Source organism: Bufo gargarizans, chromosome 2 (assembly GCF_014858855.1).
Source record: "Bufo gargarizans isolate SCDJY-AF-19 chromosome 2, ASM1485885v1, whole genome shotgun sequence".
NCBI lineage: Eukaryota > Metazoa > Chordata > Amphibia > Anura > Bufonidae > Bufo > Bufo gargarizans.
In genome coordinates, this window is record NC_058081.1 from 603,615,855 (window position 1) to 603,640,120 (window position 24,266).

The window sequence follows — 24,266 nt, forward strand, 5'->3', positions numbered from 1 at the left end:
TGCAGACCATACTGCCTCCAAATGTGATCAGCTTCTCAATTAAAATAACTGCAGAACTGCTTTTACTCGGAATGTATTAGAATATGTAGTTGGTGAGGTTTCAAACCATAAAAATACATTTCATCTCCATGCGTAGTCTGATCCAGCAGTCATGTTACTCCGCCACAGTTTATCAAGAAATAGAGACAGACAGAGTTGGACATGACTCACAACTACTGTTGCCTGCAGATCTGCCACTGATGTACACAGAGGAACAATCAACCACAGAGTGTAAAGAATGGAAGTTTAATAGTTTTCTGTGCACAGTTTATGCTACCAGCACACAGGCTCCACCAACTCCTTTGATTTTCTCCTCTGCTCGGCGGCTGAAGAACTTTGCCTTTACGATGACTGGCTGTCTGGGGAGTTTGCCTTTTCCGAGAACCTTGTAGTAACCCTGGGGAGAAAGGAAGAAGCAGTGTGTAAGTAATCAGTATTAACATGCCATGGTACAGGTGTGCAATTACAGCCAGGGTTGTCACCCAGCTCTTCTAAAGTCGTAAGTCAATACAAGGCAGAGGAATGGCCATGTAGCTTAGCAACTTTGGGCGCCAGATCCTCACAGCTGAGAAAGTGGTTATCTTCGTTAAATATCCTAAAGATATACAGGGTAGTAATAGCTGCTGATTTCACAAGATTAATAAAGGGTTCCCACTTACTGCACGCACGGCATCGATGATGGGTGCTGGGCCTTCAAGGTTCTTGGCATGGGTCAGCCTGGTCTGCTCACTAACCAAGGTCCACAGTTTGTCCAGGTTGATTGTGGGGCAGAACTGTTGGTTCCTCTTCAAGTGGTAATGTCTCATACCGACCTTTCCGAAGTAACCAGGGTGGCTGGCAGAAGATAAGGAGCCAGGGTTATTGTCTGGGATGATATTGTACAATAAAACAAGTTCAATGGGAAACACGTTTCTTCCGGAAATAACAGGAGTATGCAGTCCCATGGCAGTCATAGAAAGACTGAAGCTGATCTGAAGAAATCTTAGAATGTAAGGCAAAGATGTCAAAGTTAAATGTGGTGACCGCTATAAGAGGGCCTTCTTTTCGGGTATATAACTAGCCAGACAACTGTCAGTATCACAACAAATGGGGGAGCCCAACTGTTCCCCATCTACCGAAATGGATACGACAGCCACCTATTCGTGAACATCGCTCTCCTCGCGTGCAACATCTGCATGGACAAACTAATGGCCGCCATTACTTATTTTATTGATTTATATAGTGCCACCATATTTATCAGTGTTGTACAGAGACTGCCATCACTTCTCGTAATACTTACTACTTATCAAAGTTGATTCTGTGGTGATGCATACCACCGGCATTACCGCGACCTCCAGGATGCTTTCTGTGTTTGCCTGGAAAGATCACCACGTTGTGAGAATTTGCAGCAAACAAAATCATGACCAAACCACTAAACTACATAAGCTGCTGTGCCAAGAAACCGGTATACCGGGGATTCATAGGAATGTCATTGACAAACAGGTCTCAAACATCTAGAAATATGTTCTTTGCAGACCACAGCGGTCAGTAAAAACTCCAAGCCATTTTATTCTTTAAAAAAGTAAATAAATATTATACACCATTTGAGAAAAGCGGTGCATGCTGCCAAAACATTGCACCCAATTGTTTAAATCAGTTGAGAGTTTGTGGTCTGTTTGTGTGTGGAATATCCGGATTGGTTATCCGATGATCGCCAGCACAGTGTTCAGGGTACTGGGACGACGACGTGTCACTGAGCCGGTGACTGGCTGCGCCACAATGAGAGCCCGCCAGTGAATAAAGCACAGTGATTGCTCTCCGAGAACTCTAGCACACCCAGGGCACAGACCAGCCAGGATGAGACTCTAGTCTCGGGGGATCAGAGGTAACATTACTCCTCTTCGGTATGAGTCTTAGGTAGAGGAGGTGGCTGCGGATGAATGTGTCAAACTTGCATCCAATGTATCTCCTACAGGAAACTAATAGCCAAGCACTGGCTTCATTGCAAAGCTCACAGCTGTTGCCCTGCTGTGCCAGTATTGCAGACAGCACACAGCAGGTCTGCAACATATGGGCACCGGCCGTGTGTGCACCGTACAAGACTTGAATGGGTCTGCAATCCCGATGATACAGTGCAGTGTGGAAAGGAGACAGACTCACGGAGTGCTTCCGTGGGTTTTCTGCCCGTGGATCTGCACCGCAAAAAAGTAGCACATGGACTACTTTTCTGTGGTGCTAACCGTCAGGTGCGGATCACAGACCCTATTTAAGTTAATGGGTCCACCTCTGCAGGCAGTGGGCACACATTCGGTGCCCGTGCATTGCAGTCCGCAGCACAGTCCCGTCCAGCATGTGTTCATGTGCAAGAGCCCTTAGACTGGATGGGAAGTTTACCAGAAGCGCAGAGCTCTAAGTTTAATAAGAATTGGGGTTTGTAGAGAGACACTCAGGGGCTTCATATACCAGCATTAAAAAGTTGGGTAGGAGGCATAGGGTAAGGACATGCACCTTATTTATTCACTTTGGTTTGCTCTAGGTAAATGGGCCCCATCAGCACCCTCTATCAGATGATTTTGAGCCGGGACGTGCACACCTTTATGGGGGAGGGGGTTTCAGGTTTGTATATGAAAACTAAAATCTTAGAGGACCCGTCACCACAAAACACAGTGCAATTTGACAGCATCACAGTTATACAGGTGAAACTCGAAAAATTAGAATATCGTGCAAAAGTCCATTTATTTCAATAATGCAACTTAAAGGGGTTGTCCGGGTTCAGCGCTGAACCCGGAAATACCCTTATTGTCACCCAGACAGCCCCCCTGAGGCTAGCAAATTGAGGGATGTCCGGGTTCAGAGCTGAACGGTTCCAGGGGTGGCCAACCTGTGGCCATTGAGCTAAATGTGGCTCTTTGCTTCTTCAAGTGAGGCTCTAGCTGTGAATCCAGGAAGCATGGCTCAGACGGCTCACTCTCCACCCCATGCTCAGATCTCTTTTCCTAATCAGGCACTGTTACTCCTTTGCAGCTCCAGCTCACACTTCACTACGTCCTGATGCACAGTGTGCGAACGTAGTATGGAGACTCGCACTATGACCTGACGTTGTGCTCATCAGGTCACAGTGGAGAGCGTGTCAGACCTGCAGAGTAGCAGGTGCCCGAGCAGGAGCCCAGTGCCTGATCAGGAGAGGGAAGAGATTTTTTTTAAATTATAGAACTGAGCATGGGGGTCTGATCTGAGCATGAGGGGGGTCCTGATCTGAGCATGAGGGTCTGATCTTAGCATGGGTGGGAAGATCTGAGCATGAGGGTGCAGATTTGAGCAAGGGGGTTTTGTTTGAGCATGGGAGTCATATCTGAGAAGGGGGGAGATCTGAGCATGGGGGGAGTCTGATTTGTGTTGTCTGATCCGAGCATTGGGGGTCTGATGAGGATTGGGGATCTGATTTAGGAGTCTGATCTGAGGTCTGATGAAAAATATATTTTTTCTTTACTAATGAAAAATAAAAAATATTTTTATCAGACCTCAGATGAAAAATATTTTTTCTCTCTTATTTTTCTTTGTTAAAACCTAGGTGCATCTTGTAGAACGAAAAATACGGCAACTCGTGTGTAAATGTATAGCTTGTGGCTCCTGGTAGTCCTAAGTTTCTTTTTTTGGCTCTTTGTGTATGTAAGGTTGGCCACCCCTGGCTGAACACCTTTAAAATTTGAATTTTGTGAAAAGGTTCAATATTCTAGGCTCAAAGTGTCACACTCTAGTCAGCTAATTAATCCGTACCCCCTGAGCAAAGGGTACATGAGATTGTAACTTTGGGGTTTCATAATCTGTAAGCCATAATCATCCAAATAACAAATAAAGGCTTGAGATATCTCGCTTTGCATGTAATGAGTCTCATGTTAGTTTCACCTTTTAAGTAGCATTACTGAAATAAATGAACTTTTGCACCATATTCTAATTTTTCGAGTTTCACCTGTAGAGCAGGAGAAGCTGAGCAGATATATAATGGTGGGAAAAGATTCTGTAAAACCTGCATGAACAGCTATTGGTACAGGAGGGAGGGGTGATTAGTGATTGATGGCATTGTGTGTCCATAAAAGATAGCTGTCCGTCACTGGTAACTCTTCCTCCCTGTACCGATAGCTGTTCACAGGGCTGCAGATAGAAGTGTAAAAATTACAAGTTTTACTGAATATTTTCCCACAAAAAATATATATCAATCTGCTCAGCTTCTCCTGCTCTATAACATGGTGCTGTCAGCTTGCATAGCATTTTGTGGCGACGGGTCCTCCATAGGCCTCTTTCACACAAGCGTGACGGATTAGGTCCGGATCGTCCAGTGAAACTCGCACCATTTTGCAGGTAAGTTCAGTCAGTTTTGTCTGCGATTGCGTTCAGTTTTTTCCACGCAGGTGCAATGCGTTTTGATGCAGTTTTCACGCACGTGATAAAAAGAAAAACCCTGAAGGTTTACAAACAACATCTCTTAGCAACCATCAGTGAAAAACCCATAGCATCCGCACTTGTTTCCGGATGCAATGCGTTTTTAACGCAGCCCCGTTCACTTCTAAGGGGCCAGGGCTACGTGAAAAATGCAGAATATAGAACATGCTGCGTTCTTTACGCAACGCAGAACTGATGCGTGAAAAAAAAAAAAAACAGCCCATGTACACAGACCCATTGAAATGAATGGGTCAGGATTCAGTGCGGGGCTATGCGTTCACGTCACGCATTGCACACACATGGAAAACTTGCTTGTGTGAAAGGAGGCTTAGAATTTCACCCCATTTGGAATATTGTTCCAGTTTCCAACTACACAGTATGCAATATTAAATGGTGCCATTGTCATGCTTTTGGGTCCATAACGTGATTACACTCAGTACCGCCAGTGACTACCACACGGGTATACAGTAAAAAAAAAAAAATCAATACCTACCAATACGGCCGTGGCCATGGCTGACATGTCCACGGAGCTTCCTGGTCTTCCTTAGTTTGGTCGGCTGTTAAAAAAAAAAAAAAAAAGCAGCGCAATGAGAATTTCATATTAACAAGAAGTTTCAGTATTAAATGTCACTGAGCCGGTGACTGGCTGCGCCACAGCAAGGGCCAGCCAGTGAATAAAGCGCAGTGATTGCTCTCCGAGGACTCTAGCACACCTAGGGCACAGACCAGCCAGGATGAGACTCTAGTCTCGGGGGTAAATAGCAACAGCAAGCCCATATACAGCCAGCCCAAATAGATGACAATGAAACAGCAAGCAGAGATAGTATCTGCTAGGAGATATGACAGTTTACAGAAGGATGCTCACATGACCGGCCGCCATAGACTTAAAGGGGTATTCAGTTTGTAATGAGACGTTTTTCTTTAGACAATAAGATGTTAAACAATTTCCTAATTTACATCAATTTAAAATTATCTATATTAATATCTGTTGCTGAACCTCCATAATACAACTAGTACAAACCCATATACTCAGCTGGACCCCCATATACACCGCTAGGATGAACCCCCCACTGTACCCAACACACATTAACGGCATCTATACATGCAACCGCTGCTGTACCGTAGTACAACCAGGACATACCCCACATACTCAGCCGTGCCCCCACATGCAGCTAGGAGGGGCCCCCACATACTCAGCTGTACCCCACATCCAGTTGGAGGGCCCCCACATACAGCTAGGAGGGGCCCCCACATACTCAGCTGTAACCCACATCCAGTTGGAGGGCCCCCACATACAGCTAGGAGGGGCCCCCACATACTCAGCTGTAACCCACATCCAGTTGGAGGGCCCCCACATACAGCTAGGAGGGGCCCCCACATACTCAGCTGTAACCCCCCACATACTCAGCTGTAACCCCATCCAGTTGGAGGGCCCCCACATACAGCTAGGAGGGGCCCCCACATACTCAGCTGTAACCCCCCACATACTCAGCTGTAACCCCATCCAGCTAGGAGGGGCCCCACATACTCAGCTGTAACCCCACATCCAGCTAGGAGGGGCCCCACATACTCAGCTGTACCCTAATACATCTATATCCCATCTCACACACAGCCGCACGCTGTCACATCACTCTGCGGTTGAGAACTCCGGCTCTCAGCAATGAACCAGCATGGCCGCCATCCTCTCCCAGGCCTCCAGCTCCGACCACATGCCGCTCTCCACACGTCATCCCACAAGCACAACTGAAGCCGTGCAGGACCCGAACTCCCCAGGACACCCACAGGCGACACACCAAGTCAACCCGAAAACCAGCAGCCTCTACCTCCTCTTTCTCCCGGTTGTAGCCTCCGAACTGCGGCCCCGATACCTACCATGACGGAGGCAGCGAAAGAAAGAGGGAGATCCCCTCAGATCCCGCGAGAACTTATGGAGGGCGGGGCTCAGGGGGCTAGTTGCGGAGCCAGGAGATCTCGCGAGAGTTGGTAACGTGTGGCCACTCGACAGAGGTAATGGCGAGCACTAGAGAGCGCTAGGCGGCGGACATATTGGGGAAGACACAGCACCTGGAAGTAGAGTGGATATACTGACCGCTCCTGGTATGTGTGTGGCCGGGGACACTACTGTAACACGCTGCTATCATACACTGCTGTACCCCCATATCACACTACTATCATACACTGCTGTACCCCCATATCACACTATTATACACTGCTGTACCCCCATATCACACTATCATACACTGCTGTACCCCCATATCACACTACTATCATACACTGCTGTACCCCCATATCACACTACTATCATACACTGCTGTATCCCTATATCACACTACTATCATACACTGCTGTATCCCCATATCACACTACTATCATACACTGCTGTACCCCCATATCACACTATTATACACTGCTGTACCCCCATATCACACTATCATACACTGCTGTACCCCCATATCACACTACTATCATACACTGCTGTACCCCCATATCACACTATCATACACTGCTGTACCCCCATATCACACTACTATCATACACTGCTGTACCCCCATATCACACTACTATCATACACTGCTGTACCCCCATATCACACTACTATCATACACTGCTGTATCCCCATATCACACTACTATCATACACTGCTGTACCCCCATATCACACTACTATCATACACTGCTGTACCCCCATATCACACTACTATCATACACTGCTGTATCCCCATATCACACTACTATCATACACTGCTGTATCCCCATATCACACTACTATCATACACTGCTGTACCCCCATATCACACTACTATCATACACTGCTGTACCCCCATATCACACTACTATCATACACTGCTGTATCCCTATATCACACTACTATCATACACTGCTGTATCCCCATATCACACTACTATCATACACTGCTGTACCCCCATATCACACTATTATACACTGCTGTACCCCCATATCACACTATCATACACTGCTGTACCCCCATATCACACTACTATCATACACTGCTGTACCCCCATATCACACTATCATACACTGCTGTACCCCCATATCACACTACTATCATACACTGCTGTACCCCCATATCACACTACTATCATACACTGCTGTACCCCCATATCACACTACTATCATACACTGCTGTATCCCCATATCACACTACTATCATACACTGCTGTACCCCCATATCACACTACTATCATACACTGCTGTACCCCCATATCACACTACTATCATACACTGCTGTACCCCCATATCACACTACTATCATACACTGCTGTACCCCCATATCACACTATCATACACTGCTGTACCCCCATATCACACTACTATCATACACTGCTGTACCCCCATATCACACTACTATCATACACTGCTGTATCCCTATATCACACTACTATCATACACTGCTGTACCCCCATATCACACTACTATCATACACTGCTGTACCCCCATATCACACTATCATACACTGCTGTACCCCCATATCACACTACTATCATACACTGCTGTACCCCCATATCACACTAGGTTATAATACACTGCTCATCCCCGTACATCGGTCTATAATAATACACTGCTGCATCCCCATATCACCCTAAAATAATTTACAGCCACCCCTTCCCCATATACCATTCTGCAAGTGATTTCTTGCATTGTAAAAGGCAAATAGAAGCTGTGTGACCACCAGCATGGCTGCCTCCTTGCTTTCCAGACTCATTATTCTGCCTAGTGATGGAAGACATCGCTGCTACATCATTTTCACATTTAAAGGGGTTGTCTGGAGTTTTACTATTGATGACCTATTCTCAATATTAGATTTGCAGGGGTCCCACACCTGGCAACCCCGCCGATCAGCTGTACGATGAGACGGCGCCTGTAGTGCGTCTCCCTTCTTTCTTCCTGTCCGCTCTTGCTATGATCTTTCCCATAGACAGCAGCAGCAGCGGACAGGAAGAGAGACAGGGGATGGCATATGCGCACTACACACGCTGTTTCATCATACAGCTGATCGGCAGGGTTGCCAGGTGTGGGACCCCTGCAAATCTAATATTGAAGATAGGTCATCAATAGTAAAAGCCCAGACAACCCCTTTAAAACTGTGTGACTGTCCCATGTGAACGGTAATGGCAGCCATGATGGTTGTCACCGGGCTGTTCTAGGAGTGAAGACCGTACTGAGAGCCATTTACTGGTGGTAGATGTACAGTGACGAGTCCTGGGACAGTCATCAGATTTGCTTTTGTTTTCTGCAGTGGCGAGATGACGGTGTGCGCCATGTTCGGCTGTAAGAATCGCATGCACAAGGGATGTGGGAAACACTTCTTCAGGTAATTCCTGCACATTACCCGGGGGGGCGTCCAGTAAATGGAAGTGTATAGTGTAAAGTTCAAAATCACTTCTTGCTGTCAGCGAATGGGAAAATTCTTGTTTACCTGCAGAGGCTGGAAACCAGTCCTGGCCTATTACATCTCACAGCTGAGTGTTTGTTGCAGTTGTATCCATCTTAGATAATTCACGGTTATTGGCCACAGATCGTATTGTGCATTCATGTTGTTTCTTTTTAGGTACCAGTCATTTAAAGGGGTTGTCCGAGTGTTACTGATGGCCTACCCTCAGGCAAGTTCATCCGTAGGTGATCGGTGGGGGGGCCGCCGATGAGCTGTTTGGAGAGGCTGCTGTTCTCCAGTGAGTGCTGTGGCCTCTTCCTAGACCAGTGACATCACATTCATCGATCATGTAGCCTAGGCGTAGCTCAGCCCCATGTAAGTGAAGTATGAAGCACCGCTGCAATCCAGTGGACGGGGCTGTGCTTGTTAAGCTGGTAGGAGGCCGCGACGCTTGCATTAGCACCGCGCCCTCTACCCCTTAAGGACTCGGCCCTATTTCACCTTACGGACTTGCCCATTTTTTGCAAATCTGACCAGTGCTGATAACTTTAAAACGCTTTGACTTACCCAGGCCATTCTGAGATTGTTTTTTCGTCACAAATTGTACTTCATGACACTGCTAAAATTGGGTCAAAAAAGTTTATTTTTTTGCATAAAAAAATACCATATTTACCAAAAATTTGGAAAAATTAGCAAATTTCAAAGTTTCAGTTTCTCTACTTCTGTAATACATAGTAATACCCCCAAAAATTGTGATGACTTTACATTCCCCAAATGTCTACTTCATGTTTGTAGCATTTTGGGAATGATATTTTATTTTTTGGGGATGTTACAAGGCTTAGAAGTTTAGAAGCAAATTTTGAAATTTTTCTGAAATCTTCAAAATCCCACTTTTTATGGACCAGTTCAGGTTTGAAGTCACTTTGTGAGGCTTAGATAATAGAAACCTCCCCATTCTAGAAACTACACCCCTCAAGGTATTCAAAACAGTTTTTACAAACTTTGTTGACCCTTTAGGTCTTCCACAAGACCTCATGGCAAATGGACATAAATTTTAAGAATTTTGATTTTTTGGGAAAATTTTCCAATATAATAAATTTTTTCCTGGAAAAAAACAAGGGTTAACTGCCAAACAAAACTCAAAATGGGTTGCCCTGATCCTGTAGTTTGCATAAACACCCCATATGTGGTCGTAAACTACTGTTTGGCCAAACGGGAGCAGATATAAGGAGGGGAACACCATATGGGTTTTGCAAGGCAGATTTTGCAGGACTGGTTTTGTTTATACCATGTCCCATTTCAAGCCCCCCCCCCCCCCCCTTGCACCCCTAGAATAGAAATTGCAAAAAAGTGACTCCATCTAAGAAAGTACACCCCTCAAGGTATTCAAAACTGGGTTTACAAACTTTTTAACCCTTTAGGTGTTCCACAAGAGTTAATGGCAGATGGAGAAACAATTTAAAGTAAGGGTTAACAGCCAAACAAAACTCAATATGGGTTGCCCTGATTCTGTAGTTTGCATAAACACCCCATATGTGGCCGTAAACTACTGTACAGGCACACGGTAGGGCGTAGAAGGAAAGGTGTGCCGTGTGGTATTTGGAAAGCAGATTTTGCTGGACTAGTTTATTTACACCATGTCCCATTTGAAGCCCCCCTGATGCACCTCTAGAGTAGAAACTCCATAAAAGTGACCCCATTCTAGAAACTACACCCCTTAAGGTATTCAAAACTGGTTTTACAAACTTTGTTAACCCTTTAGGTGTTCCACAAGAGTTATTGGCAAATGGAGATGAAATTCGAGAATTTAAATTTTTTGCCAAATTTTTTCCATTTACAAAGCAAGTGTTAACAGCCAAACAAAACTCTATATTTATTGCCCAGATTCTGTCGTTTGCAGAAACACCCCATATGTGGTCGTAAACTACTGTACGGGCTTACGGTAGGGCGTAGAGGGAAAGGTGCAGCGTGTGGCTTTTAGAAGGCAGATTTTGCTGGACTGGTTTATTTACACCATGTCCCATTTGAACTGAAGCCCCCCTGATGCACCCCTAGAGTAGAAAAGTTACCCCATTTTAGAAACTACAGGATAGGGTGACAGTTTTGTTGGTACTATTTTAGGGTACATATGATTTTTGGTTGCTCTATATTACACTTTTTGTGAGGCAAAGTAACAAAAAATTGCTGTTTTGGCACCATTTTTATTTTTTGTTATTTACAACATTCATCTGACAGGTTAGATCATGTGTTTTTTTTTTTATAGAGCAGGTTGTCACGGACGCGATAATACCAAATATGACAACTTTTTTTAGTTGTTTGTTTCAGTTTTACATAACAAAGCATTAAAAAAAAAAAAAGATCCTTTAGTGTCTCCACATTCTGAAAGCCATAGTTTTATTTATTTTTTGGGCGACTGTCTTGTGTAGGGGCTCATTTTTTTCGGGATGAAATGACGGTTTGATTGGCACTATTTTGGGGTGTGTATGACTTTTTGATCGCTTGCTATTACACATTTTGTGATCTAAGGTGACAAAAAATAGCTTTTTTTACACCGTTTTTATTTTTTACGGTATTCACCTGAGGGGTTAGGTCATGTGATATTTTTATAGAGCAGGTTATTACCGACGCGGTGATACCTAATATATATACTTTTTTTTATTTATGTCAGTTTTACACAATGATATCATTTTTTAAACAAAAAAAAAATCATGTTTTAGTGTCTCCATAGACTGAGAGCCATAGTTTTTTCAGTTTTTGGGTGATTATCTTGGGTAGGGTATGATTTTTGCGGGATGAGATGACTGTTTGGCACTATTTTGGGGTGCGTATGACTTTTTGATCGCTTGCTATTACACATTTTGTGATGTAAGATGACAGAAAATGGCTTTTTTTACACCGTTTTTAATTTTTTATTTTTACAGTATTCACCTGAGGGATTAGGTCATGTGATATTTTTATAGAGAACGTTAATACGGACGCGGCAATACCCAATATATAATTTTTTTTAATTTATTTAAGTTTTACACAATGATTTCATTTTTGAAACAAAAAAATAATGTTTTAGTGTCTTCATAGTATGAGAGCCATAGTTTTTTAAGTTTTTGGGCGATTGTACTATGTAGGGGCTCATTTTTTTGCGGGATGAGGTGACGGTTAGATTGGTACTATTTTTGGGGGCATATGCCATTTTGATCGATTGGTGTTGCACTTTTAGTGATGTAAGTTGACAAAAATGGCTTTTTTATACACAGTTTTTATTTTTTATGGTGTCTATCGGATGGGATGGATCATGTGATATAGAGCTATTCGTTACGGACACGGCGGTACCTAATATGTGCGTTTTTTATTTTTTTATTTTTTATTAGAAAATAAGGGGAATGGGGCTTGTTTTTTGTTTTTGTTTTTACTTGAAACTTTATTTTTTTATTCAAAACACTTTTTTGTAACTTTTTTTTTTTTAAACTTTATTTCTGTTCCACTCTTTTAGGGGTCTGATCCCCTCTGCAATGCATTACAATACATCTGTATTGTAATGCATTGCCTGTTAGTGTATGACACTGAGTCATACACTAACAGGTTGCCTAGGAGACGGGCGTGAGGCTGGATCTCCTCGGCTCCCGTAGAAGGCAGTTCCTGATGCCGTGCAGGGCATTGGGCAGCCTCTGCACGGCATCTGGCTGCCTTGTCACGCATCGGGTCCCCGCCACAGCAGCGCTGGGACTCGATGCGATCACTCACCTGCCGCAAACAACTTCTATGTCGCGGTCAGCGCAGACCGCGGCATAGAAGGGGTTAATCCGCCGGCATCGCTGTAAACAGCGATGCCGGCGGATACAGCAGGGGCCCGGCTACCAGGGACTGCCGGACCCCTGCAGTGATCGGGCGCGCACCGCTCCGGTGCCCGCCCGATCATCCCACCGTACATGTAAGGCGGAATGCATTCTGGCAATGCATCCCCTGCCGTACATGTACGGCGTTCTGCACTAAGGGGTTAAACAGCCGCGATCGGTGGGGATGCCGGGAGTTATCAGTATCTAACACTCGGAAAACCACTTTAAAGTGATGGTCTAATGATGAATTTTTTGAAAATTGGAACAGATTTACATTGGTCATAAATGATCATTTCTAGTACTATAGACACCATAATGAAATCTGGGTGATCTATGCACCAGTGTGGCAGCTTCAGGGTGTGTTTTACGCAATGGGGTTCATTAGCAAACATTTTTACAAGGTACAAATTTGCAGACAATTGGCCTTTTACTGTCTGTGTTGGTGAGCCAAACTCGCTGATTGTAGGGGGACCAGACAACTGTCTTAGGCTACTTTCACACTTGCGTTTGGGGTTCCACTTAAAGGCTCTCACAAGCGGCCCCGAACGCATCCGTACGGCCCCAATGCATTCTGAGTGGATGTGGATCCTCTCAGAATGCATCAGTCTGGCACCGTTTGACCTCCGTTCCGCTCAGCAGGCGGACACCCGAAAGCAGCTTGCAGCGTTCGGGTGTCCGCCTGGCCGTGCGGAGCCAAACGGATCTGTCCAGACTTACAATGTAAGTCAATGGGGACAGATCCGTTTGAAGTTGACACAATATGGTGCAATTTCAAACTGATCCGTCCCCCATTGACTTTCAGTGCAAAGTCTGGACGGATCCGTCTGACTAACTTTCAGACTTAGAATTTTTTATGAAAGATAATGCAGACGGATCCGTTCTGAACGGATCCCATCGTTTGCATTATAGGAGCGGATCCGTCTGTGCAGACACTAGACGGATCCGCTCCGAACGCAAGTGTGAAAGTTTGAAGTTTGATTTCAGCATGCCAAATCCTTTGTTTTCATGGGAGATTAGCGGCCAGAGGTATCTAGCTGGCAGCGGCTTACTCCCCTCTCCCCATTGAGAACACGTATAGAACAGAGCCAGTCTGAGAGTATACATGTATGGAGGAATAGGTCAGCCAACAGCTCTTTAAGGCCTTATGCACACGGCCGTTCCGTGCATTAGGGACCGCAGTTTGCGGTCCCCAATGCATGGGCAACATCCATGCGGCTGCTGGGACGGATCGAGACCCATTCAGCTTGAATGGTTCTGTGATCTGTCCGCACCTTAAAAAGATCTATATTTTTTGCGGAGGCACGGACAGAAACACCACAGAAGCACTCTGTAGGGGTTCCGTACCTCCGTTCCGCACTGCAGCTCCGGATTGCCTCCATGAGGCTGGAAGAATGACTTGTGCAGTCAGCGGGAGTGAAGTGAGTATTTTGTTCCTTTGGGGACACTTTGGAGGAGAGATTGGTGCATTATTTACTAGGGGGCACTTCATATAAAGAGACACTACTTGGGGGGGCAATATAAAAAATAAATAAATAAAACAAAAACACTACTAGGGGGCACTTTATGTAAAGCAGTCACTACGGGGGGGCATTATATCTACTGGGGCCTAAACGGGGATGATTACTAAGTAGGAGTATAAAAGGAGGCACTTTACTAAATAGGTGCACTCAATTATGCCGAAAGAAGTTGGTGATCATGGTGATCTGTGCAGGACTGAGATAAAAAAGGAAAGAGAACCACTTCAGTCAGAGGAGTCATCACCTGAGTCGGGGCCTAAATGGGATTATTAATGACTAGGTCATAAATAGTGTAGCAGTATTATTTTGCTGTTAAAGGGAACCTGTCACCGGGATTTTGGGTATAGAGCTGAGTTCATGTGTTTTTAGATGGCCGCTAGCACATCTGCAATATCCAGTCCCCATAGCTCTGTGTGCTTTTATTGTGTAAAAAAAAACCGATTTGATACATATGCAAATTAACCTGAGATGAGTCCTGTACGTGAGATGAGTCAGGGAGAGGACTCATCTCAGGTTAATTTGCATATGTATCAAATCGTTTTTTTTACACAATAAAAGCACACAGAGCTATAGGGACTGGGTATTGCGGATGTGCTAGCGGCCATCTAGCAACCCATGTCCTCAGCTCTATACACAAAATCCCAGTGACAGGTTCCCTTTAAGTTTTATTATTGGCATTGTTGGCCATGTATTTTGTAATATGCACTTTATTGTGTCTGGTTATGTGGGTGATTAACCTCCGCACTGCACCCACCCTTGGTCCGGGTGAAAAATGTCTTGTGTGAAAAAGATTGGGGACCACTGTTCTGGTAGATAATTGGTGTCCTTCAGTTGTCTGGGCTAGTGCCTGATAACATAACTGCAGTTGGTGGTGATGGCTTTTCTGCCTGTGGATGTAGACAAGAATGTTCACTGACAACTACTATGAGTGTGATGAAGAATAAAAAAAAAAATCTATTAAACAGTTGTGTGTGTATAAATATATTGTGGGGACTCGCTCTGGTAGACAGGACAAGCGGGTGCAGTATAGAGGCAAAGACGCGTTTGTAACTCAAAAACTGCAGTGTTTATTCACACTAGTTGCAGGTTCACAGTATGACAGTCCATTTTCAGTATTGGTGTTAGTTCACACACAAAACAGTTCATACAGAAAAAACATTCACCTTTTGATCCTGGGTGTTTAATCCACACCTGGCTGAATGCTCAGCCTCAGAAAGTCCACCTGCAGGCTTTAGGCGGCCTGCTCGCCCGACACACTGTCTTCAGCTTTCAGCTCACACACAGGCCTCAGATCTCAGCAGAGTTTCAGACCGCTCCAGTGTCAGAGAGGAGTAATCCCCCCATCTGACACTGCTGGCTGTTTTTTATAGGCCTGTCAAAACCTGGCCTGGACCATGGGGAGTAGTCACCCACCCAGCACTTTGACTACTCCCAGTAAGAGCCGTTCCAGATCAGCTATTTACAGCCATACTAGCTAGCAAGGTGTCAAACAGCAACTGCTGCTGACACAGAAAACTGGCTTTTACTCCACCAAGGCCAGGAACCTCGGTGACACATACCTATCATCTACAATGATTCCTTGTACCTTCTTACAATATATATATCTCAAACCAATATAAATTAGTGATTTCTAATCTGCAGGTTTCCCATGAAAGACCCAGAACGTCTCGCTAAGTGGATTGAAGCTGTCCAGAGAGATGATTGGAACCCCTCCATTCACAGCAAAGTCTGCAGTGACCACTTCACGGAGAAAGACTACATGATACGTCCTGGTGCTGCCTGTCCTTACTTGCGTATGGATGCTGTGCCCACTCCCATCTATCCTATTCAACGGAAGAAAAAGACTAAAAAGAGAAAATATACCAAGAAAACAGCAAGTGAAAATTCTGAACTCAAGGAAGTGAAGGATGGGAATATGACTCGGGAGACCCCGAGTGAGTGTGGTGTGAACTGCAGCCGTGGGGAGGAAATGGAAACACAGAGTGAAGTGAAAGTAATGGAAAGACATGTCGAAAAGCAGGGAACTCAGATGGAGGAAGGGGCACAGGGCAAGAATCAGACAGCGGAGACATGGCAGATAAAGAGTGAGGATGGAACACAGGCAGTAGATAAGCAGGTTGAGAAGCAGGTGGTGGAATTGCAGGTTGAGAAGCAACCAATGGAGTTGCAGGTTGAAAAGCAGGTGATGGAATCACAGGTTGAGACCCAGGAGGTGGAATCTCAGAATGAGAAGCAGGCAGTGGAATCACAGGTTGACAAGCAGGCGGTAGAATCACAGATTGAGAAGCAAGCAGTAGAATCACAGGTTGAAATACAGGTGTTGGAATCTCGGGGTGAGAAGCAGGAGGTGGAATCTCGGGGTGAGGAGCAGGCAGTGGAATTGCAGGTTGAGGAGGGAAGAAAAAATGAGGAGCAGACAGTTGAAGTACAAGGCGGGAAAAATGAGGAGGAAACACAGGACAAAAAGCAGATTGCAGAAGGGCAGGAAGAGAAGCAGGCAATGGAAATAAAGAACACGAAGAATGGGGAGAAAACACAGAGTGAGAAGCAGGCCGCGGAAGGTCAGAGTGAGAACATGAAGGCAGTAGCAACGAATGAGCCTCAGGTAGTAGAAACTCGGGGTGCAAATATGGAATCGGAAACCCACGATCAGCAGGAAGTGGATGCGCAGGTAACAGAAGGTGAAAGGGTGGAAACAACACAACCTGCTGAAAAGCAAACGGTGGAGGCAAGGGGCAAGAAGCAGGGGACAGGGGCACTGACTGGGAATCATTTACCAGACATGACCGTTGTAGTAAACCAGACTAGTTGGAACCTGCCACCCAGACCTCCTTGTGAGAACATGGCTGATTACATTCCTGTTGACCATGCGTACTTTGCTGTTTCTGGCGACAAGGAGAACGATGTCCCCGCCCCTGTTGCTGACCCACAAGTTGTTAAATTACGGCGAAAGATCAAAACCTTACAGAAGCAAGTTCTGCGCCAAGGAGTCAAGATCAAGAGCCTGAAAAAGACACTGGTTGATTTACGGAAGAACAACATGATGGAGAGAGATCCAGAGCAGGTGATTGCAGAGCACTGTAGTGGCCTCACTCAGGTTCTGTTCACACAGCAGCTGAAAAATGGTTACCGGCGGCACAGTGTCACCCAGTACTCCAGCCTCATGAAGGAGTTTGCTTTGAATCTGTACTATGCCTCTCCAAAGGCCTACAAATTCTGCCGCCTGTTTCTGTGTCTTCCACACCCTGTATCGCTAAGAAACTGGAAAGCGGCCACTGAGGGGAACCTGGGACCTTCAGCAGAGGAATGGGCACATGAAGAACATGCACCAGGGATATCTGCATGTGAGGGGCATTTATTGGATACTCCAATGCAGGAATTTTCTTTGCAAGGGCCATCGAGTCAAGAGGGACATTTGCCAGAGGTCACAATGGAGGAAGGACATTTATCAGTGATTTCAGTGCCAGAGGAACATTTGTCAGTGATTCCAGTGTCGGAGGAACATTTGTCAGTGATTCCAGTGCCGGAGGAACATTTGTCAGTGATTCCAGTGCCGGAGGAACATGTGTCAGTGATTCCAGTGCCGGAGGAACATTTGTCAGTGATTCCAGTGCCGGAGGAACATTTGTCAGTGATTCCAGTGCCGGAGGAACATTTGTCAGTGATTCCAGTGCCGGAGGAACATTTGTCAGTGATTCCAGTGCCGGAGGAACATTTGTCAGTGATTCCAGTGCCGGAGGAACATTTGTCAGTGATTCCAGTGCCGGAGGCACATTTGTCAGTGATTCCAGTGCCGGAGGCACATTTGTCAGTGATTCCAGTGCCGGAGGCACATTTGTCAGTGATTCCAGTGCCGGAGGCACATTTGTCAGTGATTCCAGTGCCGGAGGAACATTTGTCAGTGATTCCAGTGCCGGAGGAACATTTGTCAGTGATTCCAGTGCCAGAGGAACATTTGTCAGTGATTCCAGTGCAGGAGGGACATTTGTCATTGATTTCAGTGCAGGAAGGATGTTTGTCAATGATTCCAGTACAGGAAGGATGTTTGTCAGTGATTCCAGTGCAGGATGGACACTCATTGGTAATTCCAGTGCAGGAGGAACATTTGTCAGTAATTCCAATGCAGGAGGAATATTTTCAGGAAAAAGCACAAGAATGAACGTTGCTTCATAAAACAAAACTGCTGTGCTATCCAGTTTGTTTAAAGGAGACCTACCAAGAGCATTCTACAAAAGCAACTTTACTGCACAGAAAATCAGTTCAGCGTTGTCATAGTGTGGCTCTAAATTGCAATCAATTTCTATAATCCAGTTAACTTGAACAGTGGTAGTTATGATAGTTATTGATGGGAATGCTGATTGGGTTCCAAACAATGTTCCTGTGGCAATACTGAAATGCCACAGTACATGACAGGTAGTTTTGTCATGGGGACATCAGAACAGATTCAGAACAGAGGCTCGGTTACATGATTTGCAAACCCACAGCTTCATGATGGTAGATCTACAGCTGAAGCGTTGGGCTTCAGGGTAGTGGGAATGTCTCTATAAAAGTGAAGTCTCCTTTAAGAATATGTTAAAGGCTATGAACACATTTGGGGCATTTTTTTAGGATTGCATTTTACTAATTTTGGGCTAAAAATATATATTTTAAATAGTTCTTATTAAACATTTTCAGCCGTTTTTGAGATACAGGGGTTAAAAATCAGTCTGTTTGCAGAGTATCACTTCTCATTCCTATAAGTGACGGCTCATGTGACGCTCCTGCCCTCAGTTTGATAGTTTTTATGAGGTCAGGAGATCAGATATAAGGCTTCACATGATGGGACTGAGAAGTGATATTCTGCAACCAGACTGATTTTAAAAATCATACCCTTGTATGTCAAGAACGGCTGAAAATTGTTAATAAAGACCAACTGAAAACAATAGTTATTAGCCCAAAAGGAGTAAAATGCAATCATAAAAAAATTACTCAAAGGTGTCCATAGACTTTAAAGCTTTACTTTTCATTTTGCTTTAATTATAATTGAACTGAGTAGAATTAAAGAAGCTTTCCAGAGAGAATTTGAAAAGAAAGGGCCAAAAAATGTTACAAATTACAAAGAAGCATTACTCATCTCCGCCAGTCACCCACCCCTGCTATTCCAATGCTGCTTTGGTCCTAGCTGCTCTCAACCTGAGTGGGCATTTCAAGCATGTTAAGCTGGGACAGGTAGTGGAGAGGTGGAGAGCGCGGGGACCAGTGTCAGAGTGACATTGGCAGGGGATCGGTGGAAGTGAGTAATGCTTCTTTATTTTTTACATTTTTTGACATGTTTTTGTATTTAAATCCTCCCCAGGAAACCCCTTTAACATCTGCTACAGTAACAACGTCATAACCTCATCTCATATTTTTAAGAATCTTGCTGTGGGCCGTAGGTCTGTCATGTCCTATGCAAATAAACTGGAGATGTTGCAATACACTGCACTGGTATATGACTGATGTGCTAGTTTGTGGTGTAATCCTTATTGCTTCCCCCTCTCACTGATGTAAAGTGACTTCTGGAGGCACACAATTGTTATTTTGTTTTATTCACCAATCCCTAGATCAGTGGTGGCGAACATATGGCACGGGTGCCAGAGGCGGCACTCAAAGCCCTCTCTGTGGGCACCCACGCCCTGGAAAAAGTCTATGGTGTACCAATATGCCTTATGTCCCTTTCACATGGGCGTCGCGGAAGAGGTCAGGATGCGTTGCGGGAAGCCCGCAATTTCAGTCAGTTTTGTCTGCGATTGCGTTGTGTTGTTCAGTTTCTTCCGTGCTAGTGCAAAGCATTTTAATGGTTATAATGGAAAATAATAGCATTCTTTAATACAGAATGCTAAGTAAAATGTCCATTAAGGGTTAAAAATAATAATAAAATTACTCACCTCATCCACTTGATCGCGTAGCCGTTATTATCGTCTTTCTTCTTGCAGGACCTGCACTGACGTCGCCAAGCTCACCACATGGTGAGCACAATAACTTCAGCGCAGGTCCTTTTGCAGGTCCTGCAAGAAGAACAAAGAAGACGATAACAGGCTGTGGATGAGGTGAGTTACATTTTTTATTATTTTTTAACCCTTAATGGACATTTTACTTAGCATTCTGTATTGAAGTATGCTATTATTTTCCATTATAACCATGTTATAATGTAAAATAATAAAGTAAATGGACTTTAATGGAGTCCTGAGGATCATCTCATTATCTCCTTAATTTTCACGCAGCCCCATTCACTTCTATGGGGCATGCGTTGCGTGAAAAACGCAGAATATAGAACATGCTGCGATTTTTCACGCAACGCACAAGTGATGCGTGAAAAACATCGCTCATGTACACAGCTACACAGCCCCATTGAAACGAATGGGTCAGGATTCAGTGCAGGTGCAATGCGTTCACGTCACACATTGCACCCGCGCGGAAAACTCGCCCGTGTGAAAGGGGCCCTTAGGCCTCTTTCACACTTGCGTTTTTCCAGATCCGGCGTCAGCATGTAACACAACGCAAGTGTACTGAAAGCATTTGAAGACGAATCCGTCTTCAAAATACTTTCAGTGTTACTATGGCACCCAGGACGCTATTAAAGTCCTGGTTGCCATAGTAGGAGCGGGGGAGCGGTATACTTACAGTCCGCGCGGCTCCCGGGGCGCTCCAGAATGACGTCAGAGCGCCCCATGCGCATGGATGACGTGCCATGCGATCACGTGATCCATGCGCTTGGGGCGCCCTGACGTCACTCTGGAGCGCCCCGGGAGCCGCATGGACTGTAAGTATACTGCTCCCCCGCTCCCCACTACACTTTACCATGGCTGCCAGGACTTTAGCGTCCTGGCAGCCATGGTAACCATTCAGAAAAAGCTAAACGTCGGATCCGGCAATGCGCCGAAACGACGTTTAGCTTAAGGCCGGATCCGGATCAATGCCTTTCAATGGGCATTCATTCCAGATCCGGCCTTGCGGCAAGTCTTCAGGGTTTTTGGCCGGAGCAAAAAGCGCAGCATGCTGTGGTATTTTCTCCGGCCCAAAAACGTTCCGTTCCGGAACTGAAGACATCCTGATGCATCCTGAACGGATTTCACTCCATTCAGAATGCATTAGGATAAAACTGATCAGGATTCTTCCGGCATAGAGCCCCGACGACGGAACTCTATGCCGGAAGAAAAGAACGCAAGTGTGAAAGAGCCCTTAGACTTTTCTTGCCATTCAGCAGCGCAGGACGCACTATGAACAGCACAGGCAGCGCATTGGATGCAGGCAGGCTGTTATAGCTAAATGATAAAGTACATGGAAGATATACTATATTGGACTGTAATATTCAGGTTAAATTGTTGTGTTGGCACATTGCGATAAATAAATGGGTTTTGTTTTGCAGTTTGGGCACTTGGTCTGTAAAAGGTTTACCATCACTGCCCTAGAGTCACCATACTACTGTTAATTTGTTTTAGTCATCAGTCTGCAGAGTCACCACCACTTATTTTTTTTTCTTAAGGGCATTGTCCAGGCAGATGGCAGAAAAGCTGAATTAAAGGGAACACTGATGCACTCTACTATGCCTAGTCATGACTCTGGAATTAAGGGAAACCAAGTATTAGGCTATTTTCACACTAGCGGCAGGACGGATCCGACAGGCTGTTCACCCTGTCGGATCCGTCCTGCCGCTATTTCGCCGTTGCACCGTCGCTCCGTCCCCATTGACTCTGGGTAAATGAATCCAAATATCCAAGAGAGGAATAGGGAAACAGTGTATGCTGCACTGAGCAGGCAATATAAACCCTACCCCCAATACACATACAAGCCTCCAACCCCCACAGATAAACATACAACTGCAAAAATAGGAGCCAGAAAAAAGGTTGAAATAACAGCACCTATAGCTAGCCCATAAGCAGTATGGAGGGACAACAATAATAGTAATAAACATTAAATAAGAAAAAAATATACTATAACATATTACCTAGAGTTGATAGGAGGCACAGATGGAACAAACCCAGGTCTGGCAGAGAGCGCAACCCGATGCACGTTTCGCTCCTCCGCTTTCTCAGGGGGCGACTTTTTAGTCCGGCGGCCTCTCACCGTGAACTGCCGTCAAGTCAATGGGAACGGAGTGGCGGCATGGTGAAATAGCGGCAGGACGGATCCAACAGGGTGAACAGCCTGTCGGATCTGTCCTGCCGCTAGTGTGAAAGTACCCTTAGTCATGAGTCGCCCGTCCTGCCCTGCCATAGGTATAATACAATGTATCTCTTTCGCCTGGAGTGTCCCTAGTCGAGACTCCGTCTGCTCATTTCTGTTGCAGCATTTGGTGGTATACCATGCTAGTAATAGTGTACTTTAGAGTACAATGTCCATCACTAGATAACTCTAGAACAAGGCATTTTTCTTTGATATATTACAAAGTTTTTATAGTCTCTCGTACTATTGGTTTATACAAAGTTGTCTGAACAGTTAGTGACCATTTAAATAGACACTTAAAACCTGGTGACTGACAAATCTGTTCTTCTAAAGGGATTGGTCATTGTGAACCATGCCTTAGTGCCAACCAGATTCTGAATGCATGTTATATAGACACATTGGGGAAAAAAGGCTACAAAAGCATTGCTCAATACCTGGGTTTACATCAATCCATGGATAGATAAATTATCTCCAGATGTATAAAATTCAGGACTGTCGTTACTTTCCCTAGAAGTGGGTTTTCTGTTAAGTTGACTTCAAGAGCACAATAGGCAATCCTGAAGGAAGTAAGAAAGAATCCAAGGGTAACAGCAAAAGACTCTACAAACTGCAAAATCTCTGTTAATGTGTCCATTATTAGAAAAACACTGAACAACAATGGTGTTTTTGGAAAACCCCACAAAGAAAGATATTGCTGCCAACAAAAAAAACACCTGTATGAAAATGTTTTATGGACAGACAACAGTGGAACATATTTATCACAATGCACATCTCTATGTTTAGAGGTAAAAGAAGACACACCAACACCAAAATCTCATCCCAACTGTGAAGCATAGTGGGGGCACCATCATGGTTTGGGACTGTGTTGCTGCCTTAGGGTCTGGATATCTTGCAGTCATTGAAGAAAGATTTCTAATTTGTATCAAAACATTTTACAGGGGAATGTAAAGACAGCCGTCCATGACCTGAAGAGACATTGGATGATCCAATAAGATAACATCCCAAAGCACACAAGTAAATGAACTAAGGGTACTTTCACACTAGCGTTTTTCTTTTCCGGCGCTGAGTTCCGTCCTTGGGGCTCAATACCGGAAAAGAACTGATCAGTTTTATCCTAATGCATTCTGAATGGAGAGCAATCCGTTCAGTCTTTTTGCCATTTCAGGACAGAGAAAATACTGCAGCATGCTGCAGTTTTCTCTCCGGCCAAAAAGACTGAACCCTTGCCGGCATTTGAAAAAAATGCAAAAAAAATGTATACCGGATCCGTTTTTCCGGATTTCACCGGCGAGACGGATCCGGCATTTCGATGCATTTGTCAGATGGATCCGGATCAGTCTGACAAATGCCATCAGTTTGCATACGGAACTTCCGCAAGTACCTTAAAGAATGGTTGAAAGAAGATTTGTGTTTTGGATTGGCCTGACCTTAACCCTATCAAGATGCTGAATCATTAGCTGAAGAGGACTGTGCATGCAAGTCATCCCAGAAATATTACTAAACCGAAACACAATTGCAGGAAGGAATAGTCCAAAATTCCGTCTCAACATTGTGCAAATCCTATTTGCAGCTACAGGGAATGTTTAGTGGAGGTGATTGCTGCTAAAGGAGGACCCAACTGATTACTAAATTCAAGGGGTTCGCTTCCCTTTCTTCTCCCTGCTCTGTGGATGTTCACTCAATGTGCTAAATTAAAGACATGAACGGTATAACTGCTTTTGTTTTATTACTTCAGATTGTCTATAATTAAGACTCGGATAACAATCAGACCACATTTTATTAGCCATCAATGCAGAGATGCAGGTAATTTCAGAGGGTCTACTTACTTTTTCTTGCAATTATAATTATATATAAAAAGAAATTTCAGCAGCAAAAAGGAAGGAGG

At 44.7% G+C, this 24,266-nt stretch overlaps 2 protein-coding genes and 2 non-coding genes across 5 annotated transcripts in view; 1 reads left to right on the forward strand and 3 right to left on the reverse strand.

Moving 5' to 3' along the window:
• Positions 1-269: 269 nt before the first annotated feature.
• RPL27A (ribosomal protein L27a) lies at positions 270-6,418 on the reverse strand. The gene is made up of 5 exons (XM_044281966.1): positions 6,331-6,418; positions 4,952-5,015; positions 1,319-1,394; positions 699-873; positions 270-436 (listed from the first exon to the last, which is right to left on the reverse strand). The coding sequence occupies exons 1-5, from the start codon at positions 6,331-6,333 to the stop codon at positions 308-310; spliced, it is 447 nt and encodes a 148-aa protein (XP_044137901.1). The 5' UTR covers positions 6,334-6,418; the 3' UTR covers positions 270-307.
• LOC122929856 lies at positions 1,764-1,894 on the reverse strand. The gene has a single exon (XR_006388071.1). It is a non-coding gene; the product is annotated as a small nucleolar RNA SNORA3/SNORA45 family (small nucleolar RNA).
• Positions 5,081-5,211, reverse strand: LOC122929855. The gene has a single exon (XR_006388070.1). It is a non-coding gene; the product is annotated as a small nucleolar RNA SNORA3/SNORA45 family (small nucleolar RNA).
• A 32-nt stretch (positions 6,419-6,450) lies between the features above and the next one.
• TBRG1 (transforming growth factor beta regulator 1) overlaps positions 6,451-24,266 on the forward strand; it is a 44,018-nt gene continuing 26,202 nt past the window's right edge. Inside the window, exons 1-3 of one of the 2 annotated variants that reach the window (XM_044281967.1) lie at positions 6,451-6,555; positions 8,716-8,790; positions 15,839-20,017. In XM_044281967.1, the coding sequence (XP_044137902.1) occupies positions 8,723-8,790; positions 15,839-18,356 (2,586 nt within the window). In that variant the 5' untranslated portion in view covers positions 6,451-6,555; positions 8,716-8,722 and the 3' untranslated portion in view covers positions 18,357-20,017. Of the gene's footprint in view, positions 6,556-8,715; positions 8,791-15,838; positions 20,018-24,266 lie in introns of those variants that run through there. The other variant, XM_044281968.1, reaches the window with a different exon arrangement.

Coding starts and splice junctions, on each gene's coding strand:
- RPL27A (XM_044281966.1), bottom strand. Junction 1,395..4,951: donor CCATGGCCACGGCCGTATTG/GTAGGTATTGAT, acceptor TGATCTTTCCAG/GCAAACACAGAAAGCATCCT. Junction 437..698: donor TCATCGATGCCGTGCGTGCA/GTAAGTGGGAAC, acceptor CTTTCTCCCCAG/GGTTACTACAAGGTTCTCGG.